This window comes from Lonchura striata, chromosome 5 (genome assembly GCF_050655825.1).
Source record: "Lonchura striata isolate lonStrDom1 chromosome 5, ASM5065582v1, whole genome shotgun sequence".
Taxonomy (NCBI): domain Eukaryota; kingdom Metazoa; phylum Chordata; class Aves; order Passeriformes; family Estrildidae; genus Lonchura; species Lonchura striata.
Genome location: NC_140707.1, coordinates 53,560,962 through 53,584,292, shown reverse-complemented (window position 1 = coordinate 53,584,292; position 23,331 = coordinate 53,560,962). Strand labels below are relative to the sequence as shown.

At 33.5% G+C, this 23,331-nt stretch overlaps 1 protein-coding gene across 34 annotated transcripts in view; it reads left to right on the top strand.

Moving 5' to 3' along the window:
• CEP128 (centrosomal protein 128) overlaps positions 1 to 23,331 on the top strand; it is a 175,805-nt gene that overhangs the window by 24,964 nt on the left and 127,510 nt on the right. For 21 of the 34 annotated variants that reach the window (XR_014956074.1, XR_014956072.1, XM_085582238.1 and 18 more), the window contains 8 exons: positions 307 to 439; positions 2,130 to 2,290; positions 6,940 to 7,290; positions 10,448 to 11,183; positions 14,865 to 15,025; positions 17,761 to 17,937; positions 19,469 to 19,528; positions 21,203 to 21,395. Coding sequence is in view for 32 of the 34 variants with exons in the window: in XM_085582238.1 (XP_085438364.1) it covers positions 307 to 439; positions 2,130 to 2,290; positions 6,940 to 7,290; positions 10,448 to 11,183; positions 14,865 to 15,025; positions 17,761 to 17,937; positions 19,469 to 19,528; positions 21,203 to 21,395 (1,972 nt within the window). In the remaining 2 variants the exon portion in view is untranslated. The other 13 variants (XM_085582263.1, XM_085582262.1, XM_085582257.1 and 10 more) reach the window with 6 other exon arrangements.

Sequence of the window (23,331 nt, the reverse complement as noted above, 5' to 3'; positions counted from 1 at the left end):
TTATGAATAAATACATTGTATTTTTAAGGAGCACAATTTAAATAAAACATACTGTTTATTAAATTTGTATAGATGTTTTCACTGACTATGTGAAAAGACAATTGCAACATTTTTGTTTCATCTAGAGAAATTGTTGCTCATTTGTGGTCAACAGAAATTAAAAGGTTTCCTTTAATTTTGAATAATCACTTTGTGGCCTTTAATTAGGAACTAGTTTGTCTGTTTACCATCTGCAGTACTCTCAAGATGTATTTATAATTATATTTTGTGTGTAGTATTTTTCTGATGCTTGTGCATATATTTTAGATTGAGGATCTTCGTTCTCAGCTTTTGAGAGCAGAAGAAGACCGTGTAGAATTGCAACATCAAATTTCATATGCTGCTATGCATCACCAGAGCTATCAGGATGTACAGGATGATGACAGGAGAATTAGAGCAGGTACAACTAATATTTTGCACTGGAGACCTGCAGGCTAGTTAGTAGGCATGGGCACTAATTTTATCTTAGAGCTGCAAGCTAATTCTTCTATTGTTTTGACAAGACCAGCCAATTAATTACTCAAATTTAAGTTAATACGAATATTAACAGACAAATAGCAATGACAGTTAATTTATGACAAAATATTTTGATTTGCACAGTTAAAACAAATGAGACAATTTTAGCAAACTGAATAGTGTTTTTACAGAAGAAAAACATGTATTATTTTTAAGTAATAATTTTCCAGAAAACTTGCATTTCAGTCCATTTGCAGTTTGAATTCTGCCATCTTGAAAATCATAAAAGAGTCATTGATTAGATAGTTAATAAGGCTGATGACTTTCTGGTAGAATTTATAAGCAACATGTTCCTAAGTGGTTAAGAATATTGTTCTATATGATGCAGTCAGGGCTTCTGTTTGCACAGAGTAGAATAGTTTTATTTAGAAGACAAATACTTTAAACAATTTCAAGGTATAACTGCATATTAAATTACTGCTTTAGCAAGGTCTTCAGTTAATTGCTAATTATCTATCTGTATTTGAACTTTTCAAACATAATAATGTCTATCTGAATAGGCATTAGAGAAAGTCTTTCTCCTTATTACCATAGCAATGTATTACTCAAGGTTATAGAGTAATAGGGACTCTATTCTAGAGTCCAGTGTCAATGGGAATGTTAAATTGGTTTGGCTAATGACATATTTTCTTATTTTTGTACTTCAGCTTCTGAATTATCTTTGTTTTTAAAATAGGACAATGACTCGGTATTTTGCAAACCTCATACAGAGCACTGGAAATGAGCTTAGCTTCAGAAATGTAATGCAAAATGATAATTGCAATAGTTTTTCTCCAATCATGTTAATGTATCTGCTTAAAAGTTAGTTTATTTGAAACAATATGCCTTTCATATTAATAAAAGCATATTTTTACTTTCCTATTGATCTTATAAATCAAGACAGTTGCAAAAGTATGAAGAAAATAAAAATGTACTGTAACTATTAAAATACATGCATACATTTATATAATTTTTGCTGTTGTGTTTCACCTTGCTGTATTATTTCTGTTTCTTCAAAGATATACAAGAAGAAGACAAGTAGAGATTTTTTTTCTTTTGCCTCTAGAAGTTATTTATGAATAAAGACATCTGAATTTCTGATTGAGAGAAATTATAGCTTACTCTTATGAAAACCTTTGGTTGTATTTTCAGGATTCAGAAAAAATTCACAGATGACTTTCAAATTGGGAGGTATTACTCTTGTGAGATAAAACCTTGGCCTTGAAGCTGATGGCCAAATTTCATTTACACCAGAACTTCCCCACTGTTTCTTCCATCCTATTTTATTTTATTCAGTTTTGCTATGGCTTTGGTTGTTTTGGTCGTTTTTTTTTCTTTTTGAGGGGAGCAGCTGTGTGCAGGGGGAAGAGTGGAAACCCCTATAAAATGATGGAAAAATACTGTTTTATTCTGTAAAATGTTATTAGCTTATGTTACCGGTATTCCATTTTTCACAGATATTTTGGTAAAAATCAGTAGTTATAGAATAGTCTTGAGTGGAGAAGCAAATTGCCAAAAATTAAATTAGATAAAATTAATTTACCACAAGTTGGTATTTCTACTGAATGTATTGCTCTGTTCTTATTGTTTTATAGTAGTTGAAAGATATGAGAGAGAGAAGCAAGATCTAGAGAAACATATTTTGGAACTTAAAGCAAAGCTGAGTCACAATGCTGTAATGTCAGAGGTAGAAGAACTGAAGAGATGTATAGAGCGTAAGGACAAGGAGAAAGCACAGTTGGTAATGCACATACAGGTAAGTTGGGTTTTGTTGCTTTTTGCTTGGTGGCTCTTTGTTTTTTAAATAATTTTCTATCTGTTTAACATTAGGTGATATATCAGATTAGGGATTAACCTTTAAAATGTAAGAGTAACTGTCATGCTCATTATTATGTCAATCACTTTGAAAAGTGATTTCAGTTTGCCGATTTTTTTCTCTCCCATGTAGTACCAAAAAAGTTATTTGCTGTTGCCCATGATTTCATGGTCTGGATTACTTCTCTTTCCCATGTGCAAAGAAAATTTGATCTGCTTTTATCAACACTTGCTGTTCATAATGGTTTTTGGAACTACTTTTATAAGGTAGTACTTAATCTCTTATTCCCCATTCCATCATTCCTCAGAATTGAAGTTCAACTTTAAAAGTTGAGATACTTTGTTCTCTGAGAGAGTGTAGTAGAGTAACAAAAGTAGGTCACAATTTTCCTTTTTTTAGTAACTAAATGCAATATAGTAATATAATCATAATAGTAGTCTATATGGTAAGTATATCATAATGTTTAATGTGATTCTCTGAGAAGGATAAGAACAGCCTTTTGTACTGGAATTTTAGTTAGAATACTTTGACTATAAAATGAGATCTAAGTAGGCAGTACCATTCTTATTTAAGTTGGGAAATTTCTGTGTTTCTTGTTCTTGTCTAGATTTGTCATTGGTAGTAGAATGCCTGAACAGTAACAGTTGTCTTCCATGACTGTCAGGAGAAAAGAGTTTGTTTGCAAAACTATGCAACTGTTATTTCAGTAGTCAAGGACTTCACTTTTTGTTCTGCTTGTATTTTGGCATTCTGTAAGCGAGAGATTTTGTATTTATTTTCCTAATGAAGGTACTTATGTATGAAATGATATTGCATCACTTTGGAAATTCAAATGTAAGAATTTATTTTTTTGTCTTCATAGATTTACAGAACTATACTCTTCAGTTTACTTCTGTTGCTCCTTTACCTTGTCAGCTTTTCTGCTGATTTAAATCAAACTAACACATCAAATTACATTTGGGAAAAAAATGGTGTTCTCAAAATAAGTTCCTACATGCTTTACGAAATTCAGTCATTGAATAGGTTTAAAAAGACCTAAAGTGTTTTTGTAGAGGGTAAGATGAGCAAAACTAAATTCCTGCTGTCCATCAGCATTTGTATTCTAGCTGGTCAATGAAACCCATGACTAACTGAAAACATTCTCAGTTTTTGTTTTGTTGTGCCTGAGAAACTAATTATTTTGGTGACAGGAATTAATGGGGTAAGAACTCACATAAAACCAATTATTTTAAACTTCTGCTTGTAGAACATGCTTACTTAAGGATCAGAATGATTTTATAATACTAATTTTCTGCCCTGAAAATACTCATGCTATAGTGCTCAGTTGGGGTCATTGTCATTTCTCTGAGTTAGAAATCTTTGACTTCCCTCATTTCTCAATGGAAAATACTTTGTACTTCTTATCTGCTTCCCACTGCCTTTCTCCAACAGGGGCAGTAACAGGAAAATAGCTAGTGTGTTTTTCTTTTAGCGAGACATCAAGGAATGCAAGGATGTGAATTTCTAAACTTGTGTACTAACAAAGCATTTTGTCAAGCCTGTTCTAACAGCTGCTCCTATCAGATAGTCTGATTCCCAGTTGGAAGTGACCAGTCATGTTTGACTTGGGTGTGATTTATCTTTGTTTAGTGGGGAGAATCTAACTTGCCTCTGATGTACATGTGATGTTAGCAATTTCTTTTGATTTATTCAAATATCATTGTTTGCAACAATTTGAGTTGTGTGTGTTGTACATTTAGCCTCCAACAGCTGCCATAAAATCACAGTGTGATGTAAAATGGAGGGGATGAAAAAGGTTAAAACATATTCTTAAGCTGATACTTAGAAGTATGTTCAATCTTAAATTAGTTTTAAAATTTACTATTTATTTCAGCTGCTCTAGTTTCCATAAGGGTGTGGTTGAGATCTTCCAGATGTATACAGCTATCTTAAATACATTTTTCTGCATGAAGCCAAATAGATATGGGGCTGTTATAGCTAACTTTTAAGATTTAAGTATTATGACTAAGAAATAAACAAAGTCCACAAATTATAAAGATGCAATACCCTTTCTCCGTAAGTGTTCTTCATAAGTATTTTTAGACTTTCTAATACATTCTCCATAAGTGTTTTTAGACTCTTGTGCCCAGGAACTTGTTTGATTTACTAATTACTCTTCATTTGAATTTGATGGTAGCATTCTTATAGTATTATCCAGTACAGCAGTCACTTTATTAAAATATTTCAGTTCTTCTGAGGGAAAAAGATTGGTTTTTTATTAATATTAGAATTCTTCAGTAATATAAGTATTTCAGTCTTATAAATATTGATTCATATTCTCACTAAAATTTACTTTTACTTTTTCTTCTACAAATAAAGCTATTAGCCAATTAAATGCCAGTAGTGCAAATCTTTATAGGTCAGAAAGAATTTTGACAACTGCACCCATGTTAACACAGAGATACACACTTATCGTACATAACTAGGAATTCAAAACTACAGATCAGCACATTTGGGACTCCGATTTTGATATAGAAACAGAGTGTGGAGATACTTTCTCTGTCCTCTTGCTTTACAGGGCTGGCTTCATGAAATATTGACTTGTTATGATGCTCTTTTCCACCTGATTTCAAGTACTGGGTCTGTGCTGGCTTAACTCTTTTAAGCAAAGTGCAAACTCTTTGCTAAGGTTTAGCTTATTTACACATACTGTAAAAATAAAACATTAAAAGTCACTTTATAATGGTACATCCATGTCAAAATCCAATTTTTCTTCTCATGCAAGTAGTTTGTGTTGATAAATTAGTTACACTTCAAGGTAAATATCTAAAACAAATGTTCCTCTTTTTTATTATACTGTAAATCAATAAATTAGAGGTTGATTTACTTCTACACAATAAGAGGCATGTTTACAGTTAATTGAACATTATTTTCTGTGTTTAAGATTAGACTCCTATTTCATTAAAAAGTTTGTGGGAGCGATAGTTTTGTTAATGAAGTGTGTACTCTGGGGAAATGATATATAAATGACTAGTTTTTAATGGTGCAGCATTGAGTACTACATCAATTTAGTGTGACACCCTCTGTGGTGTTCCAGAAAGACATGAAATAGGAAGTGGTAATAGCAGGCGTAATCACATGACTGAAAAAATGAAATGATGACTCATTTTAGAAAATCTGGGGAATGGTAAATTTAATATCTGATTGTGTTTTATGAGACTAATTTTAACTTGTGCTATACTCAATTTAAATCTTTGTCTTTAAATAAGTATTGTAATCTGTTGTCATTGGAAATTAAACTTGTATTGATTAAAATTTTTCTAGTTGTAACTTATGAGATTATTTTGGTTATCTTTTTAGCACAGTAAATACTATCCTGAAGAGATTGGTACAATCTACTGCCTCCCAGGAGGTGTTGGCCTGGTTTGGAAGGAACAAAACCCCCCCAAACGAACAAACTGACAAGGAGAGAGCCCTTACTAGCAAACTCAAGTCTCCCTCCTTCCCCCTACCTTGTGGAAGTACCTTTGTCTAAATCGTTGTTCTCTATCCATCTGTAAAGTTGCCTGTTCTTTCATAGATAAAATCCTTTTCTCTTGTCCATTCTGAATTGCAGTCTGTTTATTTCAGGCTACATCTGCAGGTTTTTTTCAGTAATTCTGAAATCTAATCCTCTTTAAAGTATTTCAATCCCCTGAGGCTTGGTAATATGTTTGACTGGCTATAGATCAGGTCTATCAAATTTATCTTTCATTAATGAAAAGGCTGAATGGTATAAAAGCAGTCTAAATAAGCCCAAAGTGCAGAACACTAACGTGAATTTCTGTGTGATGAACTCAGTAAAATACAATTTTGTTAGTGTACCTTTAAAAACTGATTTCTGAGCATGTACTTCCAGAATGTGTATGGGCATTATTATTCCTGAGCTTCTTATGAGACTGTTCAGAGAAATATGATTTGAGAAATGCAGCATCTTTTATTTTTAAAAGGTGTGTTTTCAATTTAATTCATTTTTGAAAGGCTTATATATGCCTCCTACGTTTTCAAACATCTTTGCACTTTGTTCTAGAAGCATTTACCAAGCTGCTGTATTCTCTTTGTATTCAGTGCTATCAAATATATCTTTATTTAGCACATTGTTTTCATGAAGGCAACCAGCAAAAAATTGGGTAACAACTAGCTCATAAACTTTGAATTCCAGTTGTTGTGGTGAATGCTGTTTTGTCCTTTCCAGTTCTCCTTTTCCTCTCGTCTGTTTACATTAATCTCCATATAGCTTACTGTTTGGTTTATTTATTATTTGTGTAGTTTATAATATATGGCCAATGATTGATCTCAAACTTACAATACAGAAAAATAACAAGAACAACCAGAATAGGAACAAATGCAGAAAGAATTGAGTAGTATGTATTTTGTCTTGTGTTGGAGTTCTTTACCATTGCAGAGGGAGCGATTCTCTGGGCTAACAGGACTTTCCTTAATAGTCAAGAAGATCTTTTATTCTGTTAATGTTTAATAAAAATTTGATTTAATATTGCTATATGTTCTTTGATAAAGTTTCATACTGCATATATTTAGAGAATATTTGTGTTTTGCTATGATGATTCCAGGTGTTAACATCTGACCTGGAAAACAGGGAGAAGCAGCAAGAAAAAATGTTGGACCAGCTAAAGGAGATACAGAATTGCTACAAGGCTTGTGAGAGTGAACGCAGACAAACTGAACTCCAGTCTGCTGAGTTAGCTCAACAGGTTGAAGAGAGTACCAAGGAAGCAGAACGGTATCTCACTGAATTCAAGCATGCAGAGGCACTCAGGCTGGAGATTGAGAAAAAAAGAGAAGATTTGAAGGTGAGAGCCCAGGAAACCATCCGCCAGTGGAAGTTGAAGTGTAAAAAACTGGATCGTGAGGTAGAAAAGCAAAATCAAACTATAAGTGAATTGATGGACAAGAATAAACAGGTAAGATTGGTTGATTGGGTTTTTTTTGCTACCCTTTCCCTTTTAAAAATGAAGAAAAGGAGTTTATTTATGCAAACTGTGACTTAAACTGCTTTCTGCTTTAAGTTCTGGACTTCTGCTGTATAATTTTCAGAACTTTTTCTTTGAAAAATCAATTTGAAAATTGATTGTGTAACATTTCTGGGTTTTTTGTTTGTCTTTCTTCAGTATGGCAGACCACTTATTCCTCTCTTTTCCTTCTCTACAGTTTCTCAGAAAAAAACATAGGTTTTTTGGTTTTTGACTTAGAAGAATTCATTTATTCAGCTGCTGACACTGTTTTAAAGACAAGCATTCACGTCAATGCTAATGTTTATCATTCTGTATCGGAATAATGGTAGAAACCACCATTTTGTTGGCAATGAGTCTGTGGGTCTGTATTTTCCAGTTGGGTCAAAAGTTGCTTGTTTCTATAATGGCTGATATAGTGCTTAACTGTATGCTGTGAGCCTTTATCTTAACTTACATGCTATGCTGGTGCAGTCTACCACATTGTATGGCTTTTGTTTTACAGTGCTATACCCTCTTTTCACATATTTTCTCATGGCATCCATCAAATTTAAATTACTGCATGTGATGGGCTTGAGATGGTTCCATCCTCTGCTTTATCTTGCTCAAAGATTGAGGTTTTCAAGGGCTAAATGGAATGCAGTATGGGATATGTGTTAATCCTGTGTTGTTTCTGGTCCAGTGATCTGTTCTGAGATTGGTACATGGATACAAGCATGGTCAAAGCACAGGAGAAGTCACAATGGGGCTGTTACAGAGTTGAAATTCTTAAACTCTAGCAAATCTAAACCATGATTCCTATTGTTGCTATTTCTCTCCTATTGCCTATCATATGCCTTACTTTTTATTATTATTTCCTCTATTCATGCTCCAACAATTCATTCTATAGTAATCTTGTATTTGTTAGCCTTAGGGCTTATCTGGGAAAGTAAGACTCTCAAACATTTAAGAAGTTGGTTACTCTTGCCTAAGAAAATGGAGGTTGTAATGAAAGGAAGAAAACCTAAATAATTTCAAAATCATGGGTGTCTATAAAATGGACAAATAAGAAGCAAAAATAGAGACAAATTGTGAATTGGAAGCAGTAGCTCCCAAAAAGGTTTTGGAATCACTGTACATGTAAACACATAGGCTGGTCTTTGTAGAGGCACTTGATAGCACTGTCCACATTGAAAATGTCTTTGTTATGTAAGATTCCTTGATATGGATTTTACCTCTTTTTATATGGCAAGTATATTCACATGCTAAATGCAGTGGTTAAAGTTTGGCTTAAGCTCCATTTAAGAAACGCTGTCAGTATTTGTTCTTACTTTTGAAGTCGTGACCATCCTGCCAACAAGTTTGATGTAATTGTCAGTGCTGAAGAATTTTCTTTATTTTAAGATATGGAAGATCAAATAAACTGTGTGCCATTGTGAAGGAGAAAAAAGAAACAATGTTTAATGTTCTTGATATAAAATTGGAAACAGTTTACTTATGGGGATATAATCAATCCAGATGCAGCATTTAGTATAAACTTAAGGTAGCTAGATGAACATAATTTAACTAGATTTGAAATACAGACAATTAACATCTGAGACAAAGATCTGTAAAAACAATATTGGAAGAAATAGCAGTTTGTTGTCTTCGATTTCTGTTAGAAGACTTCAAAAGATTGATGGAAAATTTTCAAAATTGGGTTGCAATCATAGCTTGCAATTTAGAGATTTTTGAAATATTGGCGGACAACACATGTGCTATAGAAAGATTGTTTAGGTTTCATTCTTTTGGAGTTATTGGGATAATTTGGTTGAAGTTTTGCCCATGTGGTTGTCCTTAATATTTTTTGACAGTGGCGTTTCTGACATATTTTGAAACATATGTTCTTTAAAGTATGTAGTGTAGAAAACATACTTAAAGCAAGCAACTTATGGGTTGTAGTTTGAAATTTTACTGAGTTTTGTTTTTGTTTGCCTTTTGGGTTTTTTAAGCCAAATCCTTCCAGTAGAATTACAAGATAGGTTTAGGAGGGTCTTAGGAGGGTCTTTTTGTTTGGTAGGTGTTTTTTCCTGGAAAACCCACAATATTCATCAGTCCATATCCTCAATTTATTTTGTATTTTGCTTTGTGTTGCTTATTCTTTTATTTTTAACTGCACACTTTTAACCCTAATTGCCTTTTTGTTTTGGAATGTTTCAAGTAATTTTGCTATATCCATAAGAAGTGTCTGTTGCTTGTAGAATTGGTGATAATGCTTAGTAAAATTTAGTATAAAATTTATGAAGTCAGTTTAAGAATCTGATATATTGGAACAGATTGCCCAAATGGGTTGCATAGTTTCCTTCACTGAAGATATTCAAGAACCATCTGGATGCAACCCTGTGCCTGTGTTCTAGGATAAGTCTGCTTGAGTAGGGAGGTTGGACCTGATGACCCACTGCAGTCCTTTCAAGCTTATGCACTCTGTGATTCTGTGCTAATTTTAACATTAAATATATCAATGTTGCAAAAAACACCCAGTCCTTGAAGATCCTAGCAAAACAGTGTAATTTTTATTACATTTGATTGTTTTTTATTTGGGAGATGATGTTGTTATTTCTTGGCTTTGATGCATAAATGAACCAAGCTTTTACCTACTGCTAATTCATCTACTGGGCATAATTTCAAAAATAAGTTACAGTTGGTATACTTTCTATGTAATATTTTGGAAAATAAACAAAATAAGTCAGCATATGGAATGGACTGTAGGTATTGCTGTATATGTCCAGTAATCATCCCTGTATGCTGCTGCATTACTCTATTACCTCATTTTTCTCCATCTTTTTTTCTGGAGGAACCAATAAAGAAACACATCTCAGTCTGCAAAGAGAGAGTATGAGAAGCAAAGAATTAATCAGAGCTATCCCTATTTAGAAGGCGTGTAATTTAAGGACGAGTCCAAGTTTGAGATTGCACATGATCTAAAGTGTGTAAATTTAAAGAAACACTGAGTACATTGAACTGTATTTGTAACAAGCAAAAATTTTATATTTTCACATACATATGTTAATTGTTCCATTATCTAAGGACATCCTTCCAACAATTGTCTTTAATTACTTTAGATTAGATGGATTCTTTTTTTCTTTCCTAGGCCCTTAAAGAAAAAGATGATCTCAAAAGTCAGCTTCTCTCAGCCATAAACCAGATAGAAAACCTGCGGAAAGAGCTGAATGATGTGCTTACAAAGAGAGCCCAGCAGGAAGAACTCCTCCACTGTAAAGAGGTAAAACTGAATGAAATGGAGTCACACCAGGTATCTCTTGAAGAAGAGATAAAAGAAGTTCAAGGTACTGCAAAAAAATTGGAGAATGAGTTGAAAAAGCAAGTTTTTCTACAAAATCAAATGGAAGCTGAGAAGGAACACTTGAAGACAGAACTTGCATCTATTAACTTGTTTCATAAAAAAGACCAAGAACGACTCCTAGAAATGCAAGTAGATGTAAAAAATTTAAGTGCCATACGTGTGGAACTAACAAACAGAATTGCAGAAGAGGAGAAAGCCAAAAAGGAATTACTTAAGAGCCTCTCAGACCTCCAGAAACAGCAGGAATCTAGTCATGAAGAGATGATTTCAGCTAACAGGCAGCTGAAGATGGAAAGAGAAACTCACCAACAGGAGTTGGCAGATCTTAGATCAGAGTTACAAAATGTGAAAATCAAACATGAACAAAATGTTCAAGAACTCACGAAACTCCTTAAACAAGAAAAAGATGATGCAGAGGCTCAGATTAGAATGCTAAAGGTACTTATTGTGAAGAATTCCAATGTCAGATTTTCCCCCTTCTCCCACACACCCCACACACAGCCCCTTCCATTGAATGATGAAGGTAATAAAGCATGGGCTTTAAAGCACTTAACGCACATGTTATTGCAGGCCATTGTAAAAGTTTAAGTTTCAGGGTAAAAGTGTTATAGTACCAATCTAAGATCAAAATCTTAGTTTAAAAATAGTAAAATAGGTATGATCAAAATAGAATGAAATGTATGATGCTGTAATGTAATGCAGGTGAAGTCCCAGGTCACTGGCAAGGGGGAAGCATTGTACCATACAGTCACCCCAGGGCACCATCTTTTAAAAGGATAGAAAGGAGGTCTGTGGGAGCTACTGACCTGTCAGCCTTCTCTCTTCCTGGGAAGATCGTGGAACAAACCTTTTAGAAGCTACATTAAGCCGCAGGAGGACAGAGAGGTGATTTGGCATGGCCAGCACAGCTTCACCAAGGGCAAGTCCTGTCTGACCAACCCAGTGGCCTTCTCTGATGGAGTGACTACATCAGGGACAAGGGAAGGGCTACAGATGTCATTTATCTGGACTTCTGTAAAGTGTTTGACACAGTGTCCCACAACATCTTTCTCTCTAAATTGGAGAGAGATGGATTTGATGGGTGGACTGTTAGATAATAAATTGGCTGAATGGTCACATTCAGAGCATTGTGATCAATGGCTCAGAGTCCAGATGAAGTCCTGATGTACAGCAATGATGAGTGGTGTCTCTCAGGGATCTGCACTGGGACTAGTATTTAATTATGTAATGTATCATTCTTGACTTGATAATAATTCTTAAGCAGTTGCTAACATAGAAACTTCTAAGTGAAGATAGCAATTAAAAAAACCCTAGGTGGTTGCTAGTAGAAGGATCATTAAAATCAAATATTTTGACAGTAGTGCTTAACATTGGAGACTTAATTTTTAGTGTGTATATCATTATTTAAGTGGTCTGTCCAAAAGTGGTTTTTCTTTGGAAATGACATTGAAATTAAGAGTGTACATTTGATATTAAGTGGAGAGAAGGAAAGTGTATTCTGGATGCTAATAAGAAAAAATAAGTTGATCGTGACTGTGTTTTTCTATGAAACAGCAAATCCTACAGTTAGGACCTTTTATTTTTACTGATTGTTGAACCTAGACAGAATATTAAAAAAAAAAAATTAATTTACAATTCCTTGATTTCCCCAGAATCCTAAATCAACATATATTTTTTAAGAGCAGAAGGTTTGAGGGAGATGGATTTTCTAAGATATTAGGGTAGACAAATTTTTTAGAAGTATGCAAAATGAGAATGCACGAGATTCTCTTGATTGTGAGACAGTAAGTGAAACAAAATAGAAAATCACATGCATCTCTAGGAAGATCTGATGAGAACATGTCATCCTGCAGATGTTTTGGTTACTTTTTGTCTGAACTCATCATTACATTGCATTTGGATTTCAATTTTATGGACATACTTTTCTTCTAATGTAAGGTAAATTTAACATGCATTTTATCTTTTTTTTTCTTTTTTTTTTTTTTTAAGTATTTTTGGTGTTAGAGTAGTGTTTAGGGAAATCCAACAGAAAAAAAAGTTGGGTTTTTTAACCTTTTTTTTTTTCAAGCTGCTAAGATTTTGTGCCTAGCAACCAGCTGTCTTTTACTGTCACAGTAATAATTGACCTTATTTATGCCTCAGCTGTGTCCGACCTTTGTAACTGTTTTAGGAAAGGAATATACATATTTTGTCCAAAGATAGTTAAAACTTTAAAAATAGAGCTTGGTTGAGAGACACTTGAGGACTAAAGAGAAATTTAATATATTTGTAGAATCCAAAGCCTTAAACTTAGAGGATGCATTTATGAGTTACTTCCAGGAAATCAAGGGTAGAGACTCCTGTGTTTAGAGAAGTAACTTCTGCATAGATTATAAAAAGAAGTGACTTTTGATTTTAGTTGTTCTTTCCTTGCTTGCCTCCTCTGTATGGTACTTTCTGCCCCACTTTTGCCTGGTTTTCTGTAGTGCAGGACTGGATTGAAAAATTATTAAGAAGTTAAGGATTTTTTGGGGTAGTAGGGAGGGTACCATAAGAATATTGTATGATGCAAGAGAACTGGAGAAGAACATCGAGTTTTTTGAGCTACCAGTGTTAAGAAGGATCTTACTATTTCATTACTGAGCTTCTGATGCTTAAACTTTTAATTTGGTTTCTGCTAGAACATCCTAAGTGATTCCCAACCGATGCCGCAATAATGTCTTATTTGTTATTTAAAAGGATTGATACAGTAGGCATAGGAATTTAAGTGGTTTGCTTCGTGATCTCCATTTGGCTTTATGCTCAGAAACTCTGGACCTGTTGCCTAATTTAAATACATACCCTCATTTGCTTTAAAAACATGCTTGTTTTCTTAGAGTGATGACATACAAAATTTCCTGCTGCCTGACAGTTTGCAAGTCTTTGAAGTATAAATCTTTAATCTAAACTTACATAGAGATAAGTATATGTACATGTTAAATTGTATATATGTGTATATTAATTTTAAATTGTTTTCTATACATTTTCCAATTGTGCCATCTATTTTTTCCTGAAGATTATTAAGTGTTGAAAGTGGATTTAATAAAGATCAATTCAATTATAGTCATATCTACCTTGTCCATACTGGAAATTAATAAGTATTAACTTTCTCTTCAGTATCTCAAGGGTAATATAGGTATTTTTTTCTTGGATTGTCACCAGCTGCATAGATATTATAATGCAATTACCTTTAGTAGGAACTGAAAAGTTGATTTCTATAATTATATTCACATAAAATGTTTTGGGCATTGCAGGCTTGTCTTTATGATCTTTAGTCTTTGTAGACTGTAGATACCAAAGATTTTTCTCAAATTGTCCTTTGGAAGAGTTTTTGTTATCCGTTCAGTGTCTAAATTAATGTCTAGATATAGTGTCAAAATTAATTAATGAAACTTCTCTCCTTACCCTTCTTCCTCATAGAAGCTAGATTTATAGTGTAGTTGGGAAATAGAATTTTTGCTTTTTCTCAGAAAAAAATTTACTTCACAAGTTTATTTTTGTGTTTAACTGCATCCCACGCTTTATCTAATAAGAAACTGGTTTTGAGGAATGTGTGTGTTAATTTGCTTTTTTGTTGCATTTTTTTAAAGTTTTCTAGATATTGTAGAGCATTTCTCAAATCTTTAATTTTCAGTCAATTATTTTTTTTCACTGGAAACAAATATACATTATTTACTTATTGTTTTGGTGCTTTCTAGATCCTTACATGCTTTCTTCATTTTTCTCTGCAAAGTTTCATCAGTAGCATTAATCGTACAAAGTAAGAGCACTAAACCCACACAAATCTAGAACTTAAAAATACTAAATCTTTGCTGTTGTTTCCTCGCAGATATAAATTTAGCATTTGTTCCTGAAATTAAATGTGTTTTAGACTTTCTGATTCCAAATTATTTTAGTAATGGAAAAGCTGCATAAATACTAGGCTTCTCAGGATGATGTAAGCTGATGAATGTAGCAGAGCTGAAATGAAGAGCCCGAGACTTCTGTTTTCTGCTTTAAAACATTGTGTGTCTGTGATGCATGTTTTCCATGTTCAGATAAGTAATTGCACTTAGTAGAACTTAATTTTTTTTATTTATCATTTGGCAAAAGTGTTCCACTGATATAAAACTTTAGAGTTTAGGTGTTTTTTAAAATAACCCATACAGTGGCTTTGTATTCTTTTTTTCCCTTTACCATCAGATAGAACTTTTAGAAGAGAAAAACATAACTAAGGCTCAGGGTCGACAACTGGAAAAAATAAAAGTTGAGAGTGATAAATTGACAGAAGAATTAATCCAAAATGAGGAAGAAAATATAAAATTAAAACGGAAATGTGAGTTTGTAAAACAAGAACTGGAGAAAAAGGTAAAATTAACTGGTTTTAACCATGATTTGTTTCTCTGCTGATAAATACCTAAATAAATGATGGATTATAGGAATAGATGGTAAACCTAAAAAAAACCCAGCATGAATGTATTAAAGAATGTACGCAGTCATGCCATAGTTCATGGTTTCTTTATGAATGAAAGAAGACAAAAAGGCTTTGGCTGGATTATGAATTATATCCCTCCAGAGATTTGTTAATATTATTTAGGACTATAAATACAAATCCTGTTGCTTGCCTGATCTCTAATATAGGTAACTAAGAAATGTTTAATCAGCCACTTTCAGCCACTTCTAGTTTTCTTCATATATTTCTTCAAGATGTAGTGGAGCTATGAATAATTTAGAGATAATTTGAAGTAGACGTGCAATGTAAGCATAGTAAAAGAAATTCTAATTAATGTTGAGATGGAGGATTTTTGGTGTTTTGGAGTTTTCTTTTATAGTATAGAGTTAGAAAAATGTTAAATCTGGCATTTCTTTAGCTTGCTAAACTATCAGGAAGTGGTTTTAAAGCTTAGCTTGTCACACTAGTAAAAAGTACTTGAAATGAAAATTCAAAAATGTGGGTTTTTTATGTTGGCATTTTAGTTGTGTAATACCTATTATTAAGAATATGTGTTTATAGGAATGTACATGGGCGTCTGTTGTGTATTAGCTCCAAATTTACCTAATATTGGGGAGACATTCTTTTTACATCAAAATCATCTTTTGTGTCTAAATTTAAAAAGATTAGAGAAGGTTTTAAGCATGCAATCCTGTGATCTCAACTTTTGAAGGTAAAGGCAGATGGAGACTTCTATATAGCTTGCATTAATGGTTAAGAGAATATTTGCTATTTTGGTTTTGTGGATTGTCGAAAGGATGGGGGAAATAATACTACCTCTTGATAAATCTCATACTAGCATACAATTGTAGCAGCACAGCCGAAGCTTGTTACAGAGTACTTTCTTTTTTTTTTTTTCCCCATGCTTTTAACACTTTTAATATTCTGTTCTTAAGGCAAATACTAATTCAAAGGGGCATAGGTATTACAGCTAGCTTAGATTGTTTTTTTTTTTTTTTTTCATGAAAGGTGAAGGAACAGAGCATAATGGTAAAATGGTTGGTTTCTTTCCTTTCTCTTCTGTGCACTTCTGAGTCATTAGTGACTTCTTTTCTCCCGTAGGCTCTGGATGTAGAATGATAAGGAATGTTGGCACATTCAGAAAATCAAGAAGATAAGAAATAAAAAAATAAAGTTATGTGTTCTGTTTTAGTCATGGTCTGTGGGAATGAACTTTGACATGTGATAGACTGCATTCACTGAATAGTGAGACAATATAGATACTGGAAATGTATACAGTGCAATCTTACTGCTTTCAGAATACTAGTCTAGGTCAAAACTCTTATTTCAACTCCCATATTTCAAATCCCATCTTTATAGTACAGAAATACTGGAACCTGTCCATCTTAAAAAATCTTACAATTTCTTCAGTTTGAAATAATTTCTTTCCCAAGTATTTTTGTATTAAGTGAAAAAATCAGACTGCTTATCAAGTACTGATGTTTCACATTTGTTGGCCACCTACATTAAAAATACCTGTTTTGCTAGTAGAAATAAACACCTATAAATAGAACCTCCAGAAAGGAGGTAGCAAGGTGGATGTTGATCTTGTCTCCCAATTAGCAAGTGATAGGACAAGATCAAATAGCTTTAAGCTGTGTCTGGGGAGATTTAGATTGGATATTAGGAAAACTTTATTCATGCATTGGAACAGGCTGCTTGGGGAAGTGGTTGAGTCACCTCTCCTTTAACTTGGTTGTTAGACATTACCTAACTCCGCACTGGTGTCTCATAAGAGCAGTGTATGAAGATCTCCAGCAAATAGACTTCAAACAGTTACACCTTGTCATTTTGGAGGTCCACAATTAATAAATTTTTGAAGTCCTTGCTGTTCTTACTGTTCTTGGTGCAACTTGCACACATTGGAATTTGCGTGTTAAAGTGTTTGCCCTTTGCTGCATTACATCCTCCTGTTCTCAGCAGCAGACGTGTGTTTCAATTTCATTAATTCTCACAGTATAGATTTTTCTATATTATTAATGATCAATATTTTGTGTAACCTAGCAGCAGTTTTGTTTGGTTTTATGGTAGTTCTATCATAGGTATAAAAGAAGAGAATCTGAGTTTTAAAAACATATGTAACATATTTAATTAACTTTCTGACATTAGATGATAATATAAAATACTTTCTTCAGTGCCACTCACTCTCCTGTGAGATATTCTTTGGGTAGTTTTCCTTTGAGGGCACACTGACTGCCAATAAAATTTTCCTTCTGAAGTCTCTTTTCTGACGATAGAGATTAGATGCCTAGAACAGATTCAGGGCAAAAGATAATAATGGGAGTATTTACACTGGGCTCTTTTTCTACTCATGAGGAGATTTGTAATAGAACACCTATTTTTGACTTTGAAAATAGGCTTTATGATTGTTGAATTTGGATTTGGTAGCAGTTTGGATTTGGTAGCAGTTTCTTTATAACTGATTTACTGGATAATAAGGAGAATCAAGGGAGGAACTTACAAGTGCTATTAGAAGGTATTATTTTTCTATGTCAAGGAGTTGAACTTAGCATGACTGAGTATGGTCTGATTATGAGATTGAATGATACATGGCTGATGACATATGTTATTAATGCAATTTTTTTTTTTTGTTTTTCCTTTTTCACTTTAGGAAAAACAGATCAGCAATGAAGAAGATCATTTGAGAAAGATGAGTGAGGCCAGACTGCAATTTAAAGATCAGCTGCGTCAATTAGAAATGGAACAGCAATCCATTCTCTCCACGATAGGAAGTGAAATTGATGCTGCCTGTGAAATCTTTTCTCGAGACTCCATGGAGAAATTAAAAGTAATTCTAAGTTTTAAGTATGCTGCAGGTTTTGTTCTTTTCTTGATGAACTTTTGTAGTGGAACTTGTATGCATTGTTTTCACTGTTGCATAGATAATCATTCTAATAGAATTATGGCTATTTAGCTGGTACAGAGAGACATTGCTGTGTATTACAATGGGATACTATGAAGGAGTGTCCATGCATTAATTGAGTCTGCTTTCTTTTTTTTCATTTTTTGAGGAATAGTTCTCCTTTTGCTTGTGTGAAAGGACCTTTTATTAGCCAAAATTTTGAGATATGTTTTCTAAGGCCATGTTCCTAGAATTGGGAAATCCTTAAGAAGGACCTAAAATGCTTTTAAAAGTAGGAGAAAATGGAAGAAATTTTTTGTTAAAAATCACTTAGGTGCTTTGTTTTTTATGTAGAGAACTGAATACTGAAAATGAAAAGAGTTTATAACCTCCTCTTTTGAGGAGCAGGTCCTTGTATTCAGAAAACTCAGACTCAAATTTTCAGGAAACTGGTAGCTTGCTGTAACTTTTTTTTGCTATTTTACTACTTCTTCCACAACGCATTTCCCTGTAGCTTTTCTTCTGATCATTCTCATTTGCTTGCCAGGTACAGAAACCACTCTTCCCCCTCCATATGATTCTACAAGACTGAGCCTGTTAAATCAACATTGTACATTTCTGAGAATAAAGAGAATGGACTGTCTGACTCAGCTTGTCGCCACACTTACAAGTGCTTGACCTAGTGGCTTTTTAGCCTTAGCTGCAACCCAGAGTACACCTTTTTTTTTGTCTTGCTGTTTAAACAAAAAATACTTTGTAGCTCCTGGTCATTTGACTGGGCTGGGCTGTTTTTGAAATAGATTTTTTTCCACAATTGACACCATTTCTCCACTTACACGTGGAGTTGGGGTGTTGCAGCACAAAACTAGATGAGAATTCTAAGAAAATGTGTTTGACAAACAAGCTTCCTTCTTTGTATCCTTACAGATAGGTCTTTTTTAAAATTAACATCTATAATCTGCTGTAGTTGCCAGATTTTTGATCGAGCTATGCCTTCTTGAACTTGTTCCTCACCTTGTGGAGATGTTTTGGTTTCTGTATAACGTTTTGTAGATCCCTGTTTATACAATTCTCCTTGGTTTTTATCATTGGCCAACTTAAACCAGTTCTGAATGTGATTTTTTGACTAGACAGTTAATGTGAAAAAAAAGTTAGTTTTGTGGTTCTGGTATAATTTTTTTTTTTAAAGGTAAGAATCTTCCTTTATGATATTGTTCCTATGCCCAGTACTTCAGGTATTGTTAAGGTTTCTAAAAAGTTTCACCCTTTACTTCAAGAAGTTGCCACAGCAACTTGGGTAAGTAGGACGAATTTGATGGATAAATATTTGTATTGACAGAAGTCAAGCACTAGGCTTAATCTTCCTTGATAAGAAATTTATTTCTCTGATTAATTTCCAGTAAGCAGAAAAGACTTTCTTCCTCCTATGCCTAATGCTCATTTTATGTTTGTTTCTTTATCACCCACTTTTTCATAGGCAATATCCCTTACACCAACAGTACTGAATGATCCTCATCGCTGGTTAGCAGAAACAAAGGTAATAGTCAGACCTCCTGAAGTTTTACTGAGTAAGCTAATATTCAGCATTTGATGGTGTAGTGGGAGATGTCCCTGCTCATGTCAGGGGTTTGGAACTGGATGATCCCTAAGGTCCTTTTCAGCCCTAGTTGAGTGAGAAGGTGAGTCTGTGAATAAATGGATCTGATTTAGTTGAACATCCATTTACAATGGCACTTAAAGGGTAAAAGGAAAAATACAAAAGCATTCCTTTGGCAGTTATTAGTTATTAGATATTTCCAGACTGTTATTTCAACTGCTAGAATATGCTTCTATCAATAAGAAATAACCATCACTATACCAAAATAAATAACAATATTATTTTCACAGAAAAAAAGGCATTGAAGTAAAAGCAGTGATAGCCTTTAGATCTGGTTCAAGTTTTTTCAGAAAAGTAAAGCATAAGAATGTTGTCAGCAGGTTAAGTTTCTCTTACAGCATTATCACAAGGCTAGATATTACTTTAAATCTTTATATAAGGCTGATATTTATTCAATCTAAAATATATTAGATAGGATTCTTGGAAAATAAATTATTTTTTCTTTTCCCGTTGAAGCTTTCAAATTCTATAATGTGGGGGCACACTTGTTTGAGAACATCTTCAAGGTGATGACTGTAACTCATAAATCTTGCCTGTCATTTTGCAGCTTTCCTTCAGTTCCCTAGCTCACACATAGAACACACTTCTTATTCAGTATCTTTTAAAAGAAATAAATTTCTCATGATCAAAATAGACTGCAAACTGTGGAAGACAACTGGTGGTTTTGTGTCATGTGGAAGGGTCAAAGCCACAGGAGAATTGACTTAAGGAAAAAAATTGCAAATGTTTGCATATAAGAGAAGGTTATTCATGGTGTGTGGTCTGTGTAAGACTTGTAGACCAAGAAATACTTCCTCTATAGATAAAAGAGATAAGGTTGGAATCAAAGGAGAAATGTTATGGAGGAAGTATTTTCTTCATTTGAAAAAGTGACACTGACATATTAAAACTTTCAAAGAGCATCTAATAATATGTTGCAAGCCTAAGTTTGTTTAGCTGCTAGAGAGAAGTTTAGAATTAATAACTGCTTAAAATGCCACTTTTATTTTCTTTTTTATTAAATAGACTGTGTGAAAGCGTCCATATCGTATTCCATTTCATAATTTCTAGATTTACTAAATTGATCACAACCTTATCAATGAGATCTTTTTCTCCTCTGAGTGACCCTTAAATATTGACTTTTGCTGACTAGAAAGGATTGATGTCACTGTTTTAGAAAGGGGAAATATTTTTAAATTCTGCCAACATAAAATAGAGAGGAAAAAGGTATTCTGAAAGGAAGGCCTATCTCTTGGTGTCTATGTGTGAACTAATTAAATGTGAATTTCCATATCTACCCTAGCAAATTCATGCTTCTGATTTTAAATAAATAAAATAATATTAACGAAAATCACTTTTCACATACAATTATCAACAAAAATATGTCTTTTTGGTCTCTTGAAAATCAACTTACCTTCTCTCTTAATGTATCTGAATGCCCTGTTATTATTATTTTTCAGATAGTTACAAATGAATAATCTGTGGCTTCAAAGATACTTTGGTCAGTGAACATTTATGTCCTCTTATTTTTATTAGAATTCTTTACTTTTTATGTACCTTTTGTTTTAAATGTAGACTAAGCTTCAGTGGCTGTGTGAGGAGGTAAAGGAAAGAGAAAGTAAGGAAAAAAAGCTGCGATGCTACTTGCTGCAGAGCCGAGAACAGCTCAAGCACTTGACACAGATAAAGGAGACTGAACATCAGTCTCTCTTTAAGCAGATAAAAAGCCAAGAAAAACTTCTGGAAGAAGTTCACAGAGAAAAAAGAGGTATGTTACTGATTCAATATTTGTTAATAAAAGGGATAAAGAATTTTAAAATTATATCAATTATAATTTCTATGGCACATTAATTTTATCAACTAGTTATTTCAAGCTGCAATGGGCTAGTGCTAACCAACAATAATGTTTTGTTTGTGGTTTTTTGTTTTCCCTTGCTGACAAATAAGGCAAATGCAATCAGCCATGTTTCAAACCAACACAGTGGCTGAGTAACACATGAGTTTACATCATGCACAGTGGATATAGAAATTATTTCCCAGCTGTACCATCTGGGACATTGCACAACCTGGGCAAAAAGGGATTATACAAGAGTCTGAGGCAGTCTGAGTTAGACTGCTATTGCACAGCTCACTGTGTCATGGTATAATTTTTCATTGTATTCTGTTCCCTCTGTTCTGGGAGAAAGGTGTCACCTTTTAGATTTTCTTCAGAAATCTTGTTCCAGCCTTTATTCAGGACTCCATACTGATACAACTGGGCAGAATAAATATTCTCTTAAATTATTTTGGTCATTGTCACTTTGTGCTGATTGATGTTGATTCAGATAAGAGTAAATTTTACTAAATGTATTTACAGCTCCTAGTAGTTGATTTATTGAAAATGTTTTGTGAATTGCAGCAAAAACCAAAACTGCTTAGTTTTGGCAAGAGCAAAGTTAATTCTCTTTGCAGTAACTGAAACATGCTGTGTTTTGGATTTAATATGGACAGTAATGTTGAAAACACACTCATGATTTAGTTGTTACACCCTAAGTCAAGGACTTTTCAGTTTTCCATGCTCTAATGGTGAGATGGTCCTCAAGTAGCTGCAAGAGAGCATGGCCAGACCAGGGGAACTGACAAAGGGATATTCCATGTATTAGAATATTATTCCCAGTGCACAAACATAGGAGAGTTGTTTGGGAGGAGCCAATCACAGCTGGAGAAGGGGCTGGACATTGTTTGGTGGTGAGCAGTGATACTGTACGTCACTTGGGTTTTTTTTTTACTTTATTTCTATCTTTTTTGACATGTGCATGTAATGACAGTGCATGTGACAATGTGTGCAAGAATAATGGATTTACAATCTCCATGTGAATTTAATTGGTTTGTTTTACAGTCATGTCAACTTAGATTTTTCTTTTTCATTTGAAAATTATGACTTTATTATATCAAATCAGTTATTTTTAGAAGGTAGAGAGATAATAAAATGTATATTTGTTAATCTGAGTTTTGAGTACTCTCATTCACCAAGGGATACATTTAAATGTTTAAAAAGGGTTTTTTATTAAAAAAAGGGTGCAAGACAAAGTCTGACTGTTTTTGTATCTTGAACAAATACTTTTGCATACTAAGTGAAAAGCCCAATCTTCATTATGATGCTAGTAATACAAGAATGTAAATATGTAAATAGTTTAATGGATGAATGACTTGAACATGAAAATTAGAAAAGCTACTTTCCCAGAGGGAAAAAAGAAAACACAGCTAAAAGCATTAAAAAGTGTTAAGCCAAAAGGAGAAGGCAATCCATCAAAATGATAAAAAATTTAAATTAAGGATACAGAATGCTGGTTGGCTTTTCTTACTTAAACATAAAAAATGGAAGTATTGACACAATACTAAGGCACCTAGTAATGAAATTATGGGCAAGTCCTAGGTGCAGGAATAAAGCAAATGAAGGCAGAATGTATTTAATTGATAAAAAAGCCCTTCTTTTTTTTTGTTTTTTAATGCCTCAGTATCCTTTAAGGTATTGCTAAATAAAATAGGTATTTAGTCAAATTTGATCAAATGGATGAAAATATTTCTGCTGGAATGATGTAGATTTTAGGTGGAACTTTTTATCAGATTCTGTGAATAACAATGAATATCCATCAATGTGGATGACTGTCCCCACTGACACAAACTACTTGTCTGAGTACCTGATATAGTCTGAAAATTCTCTG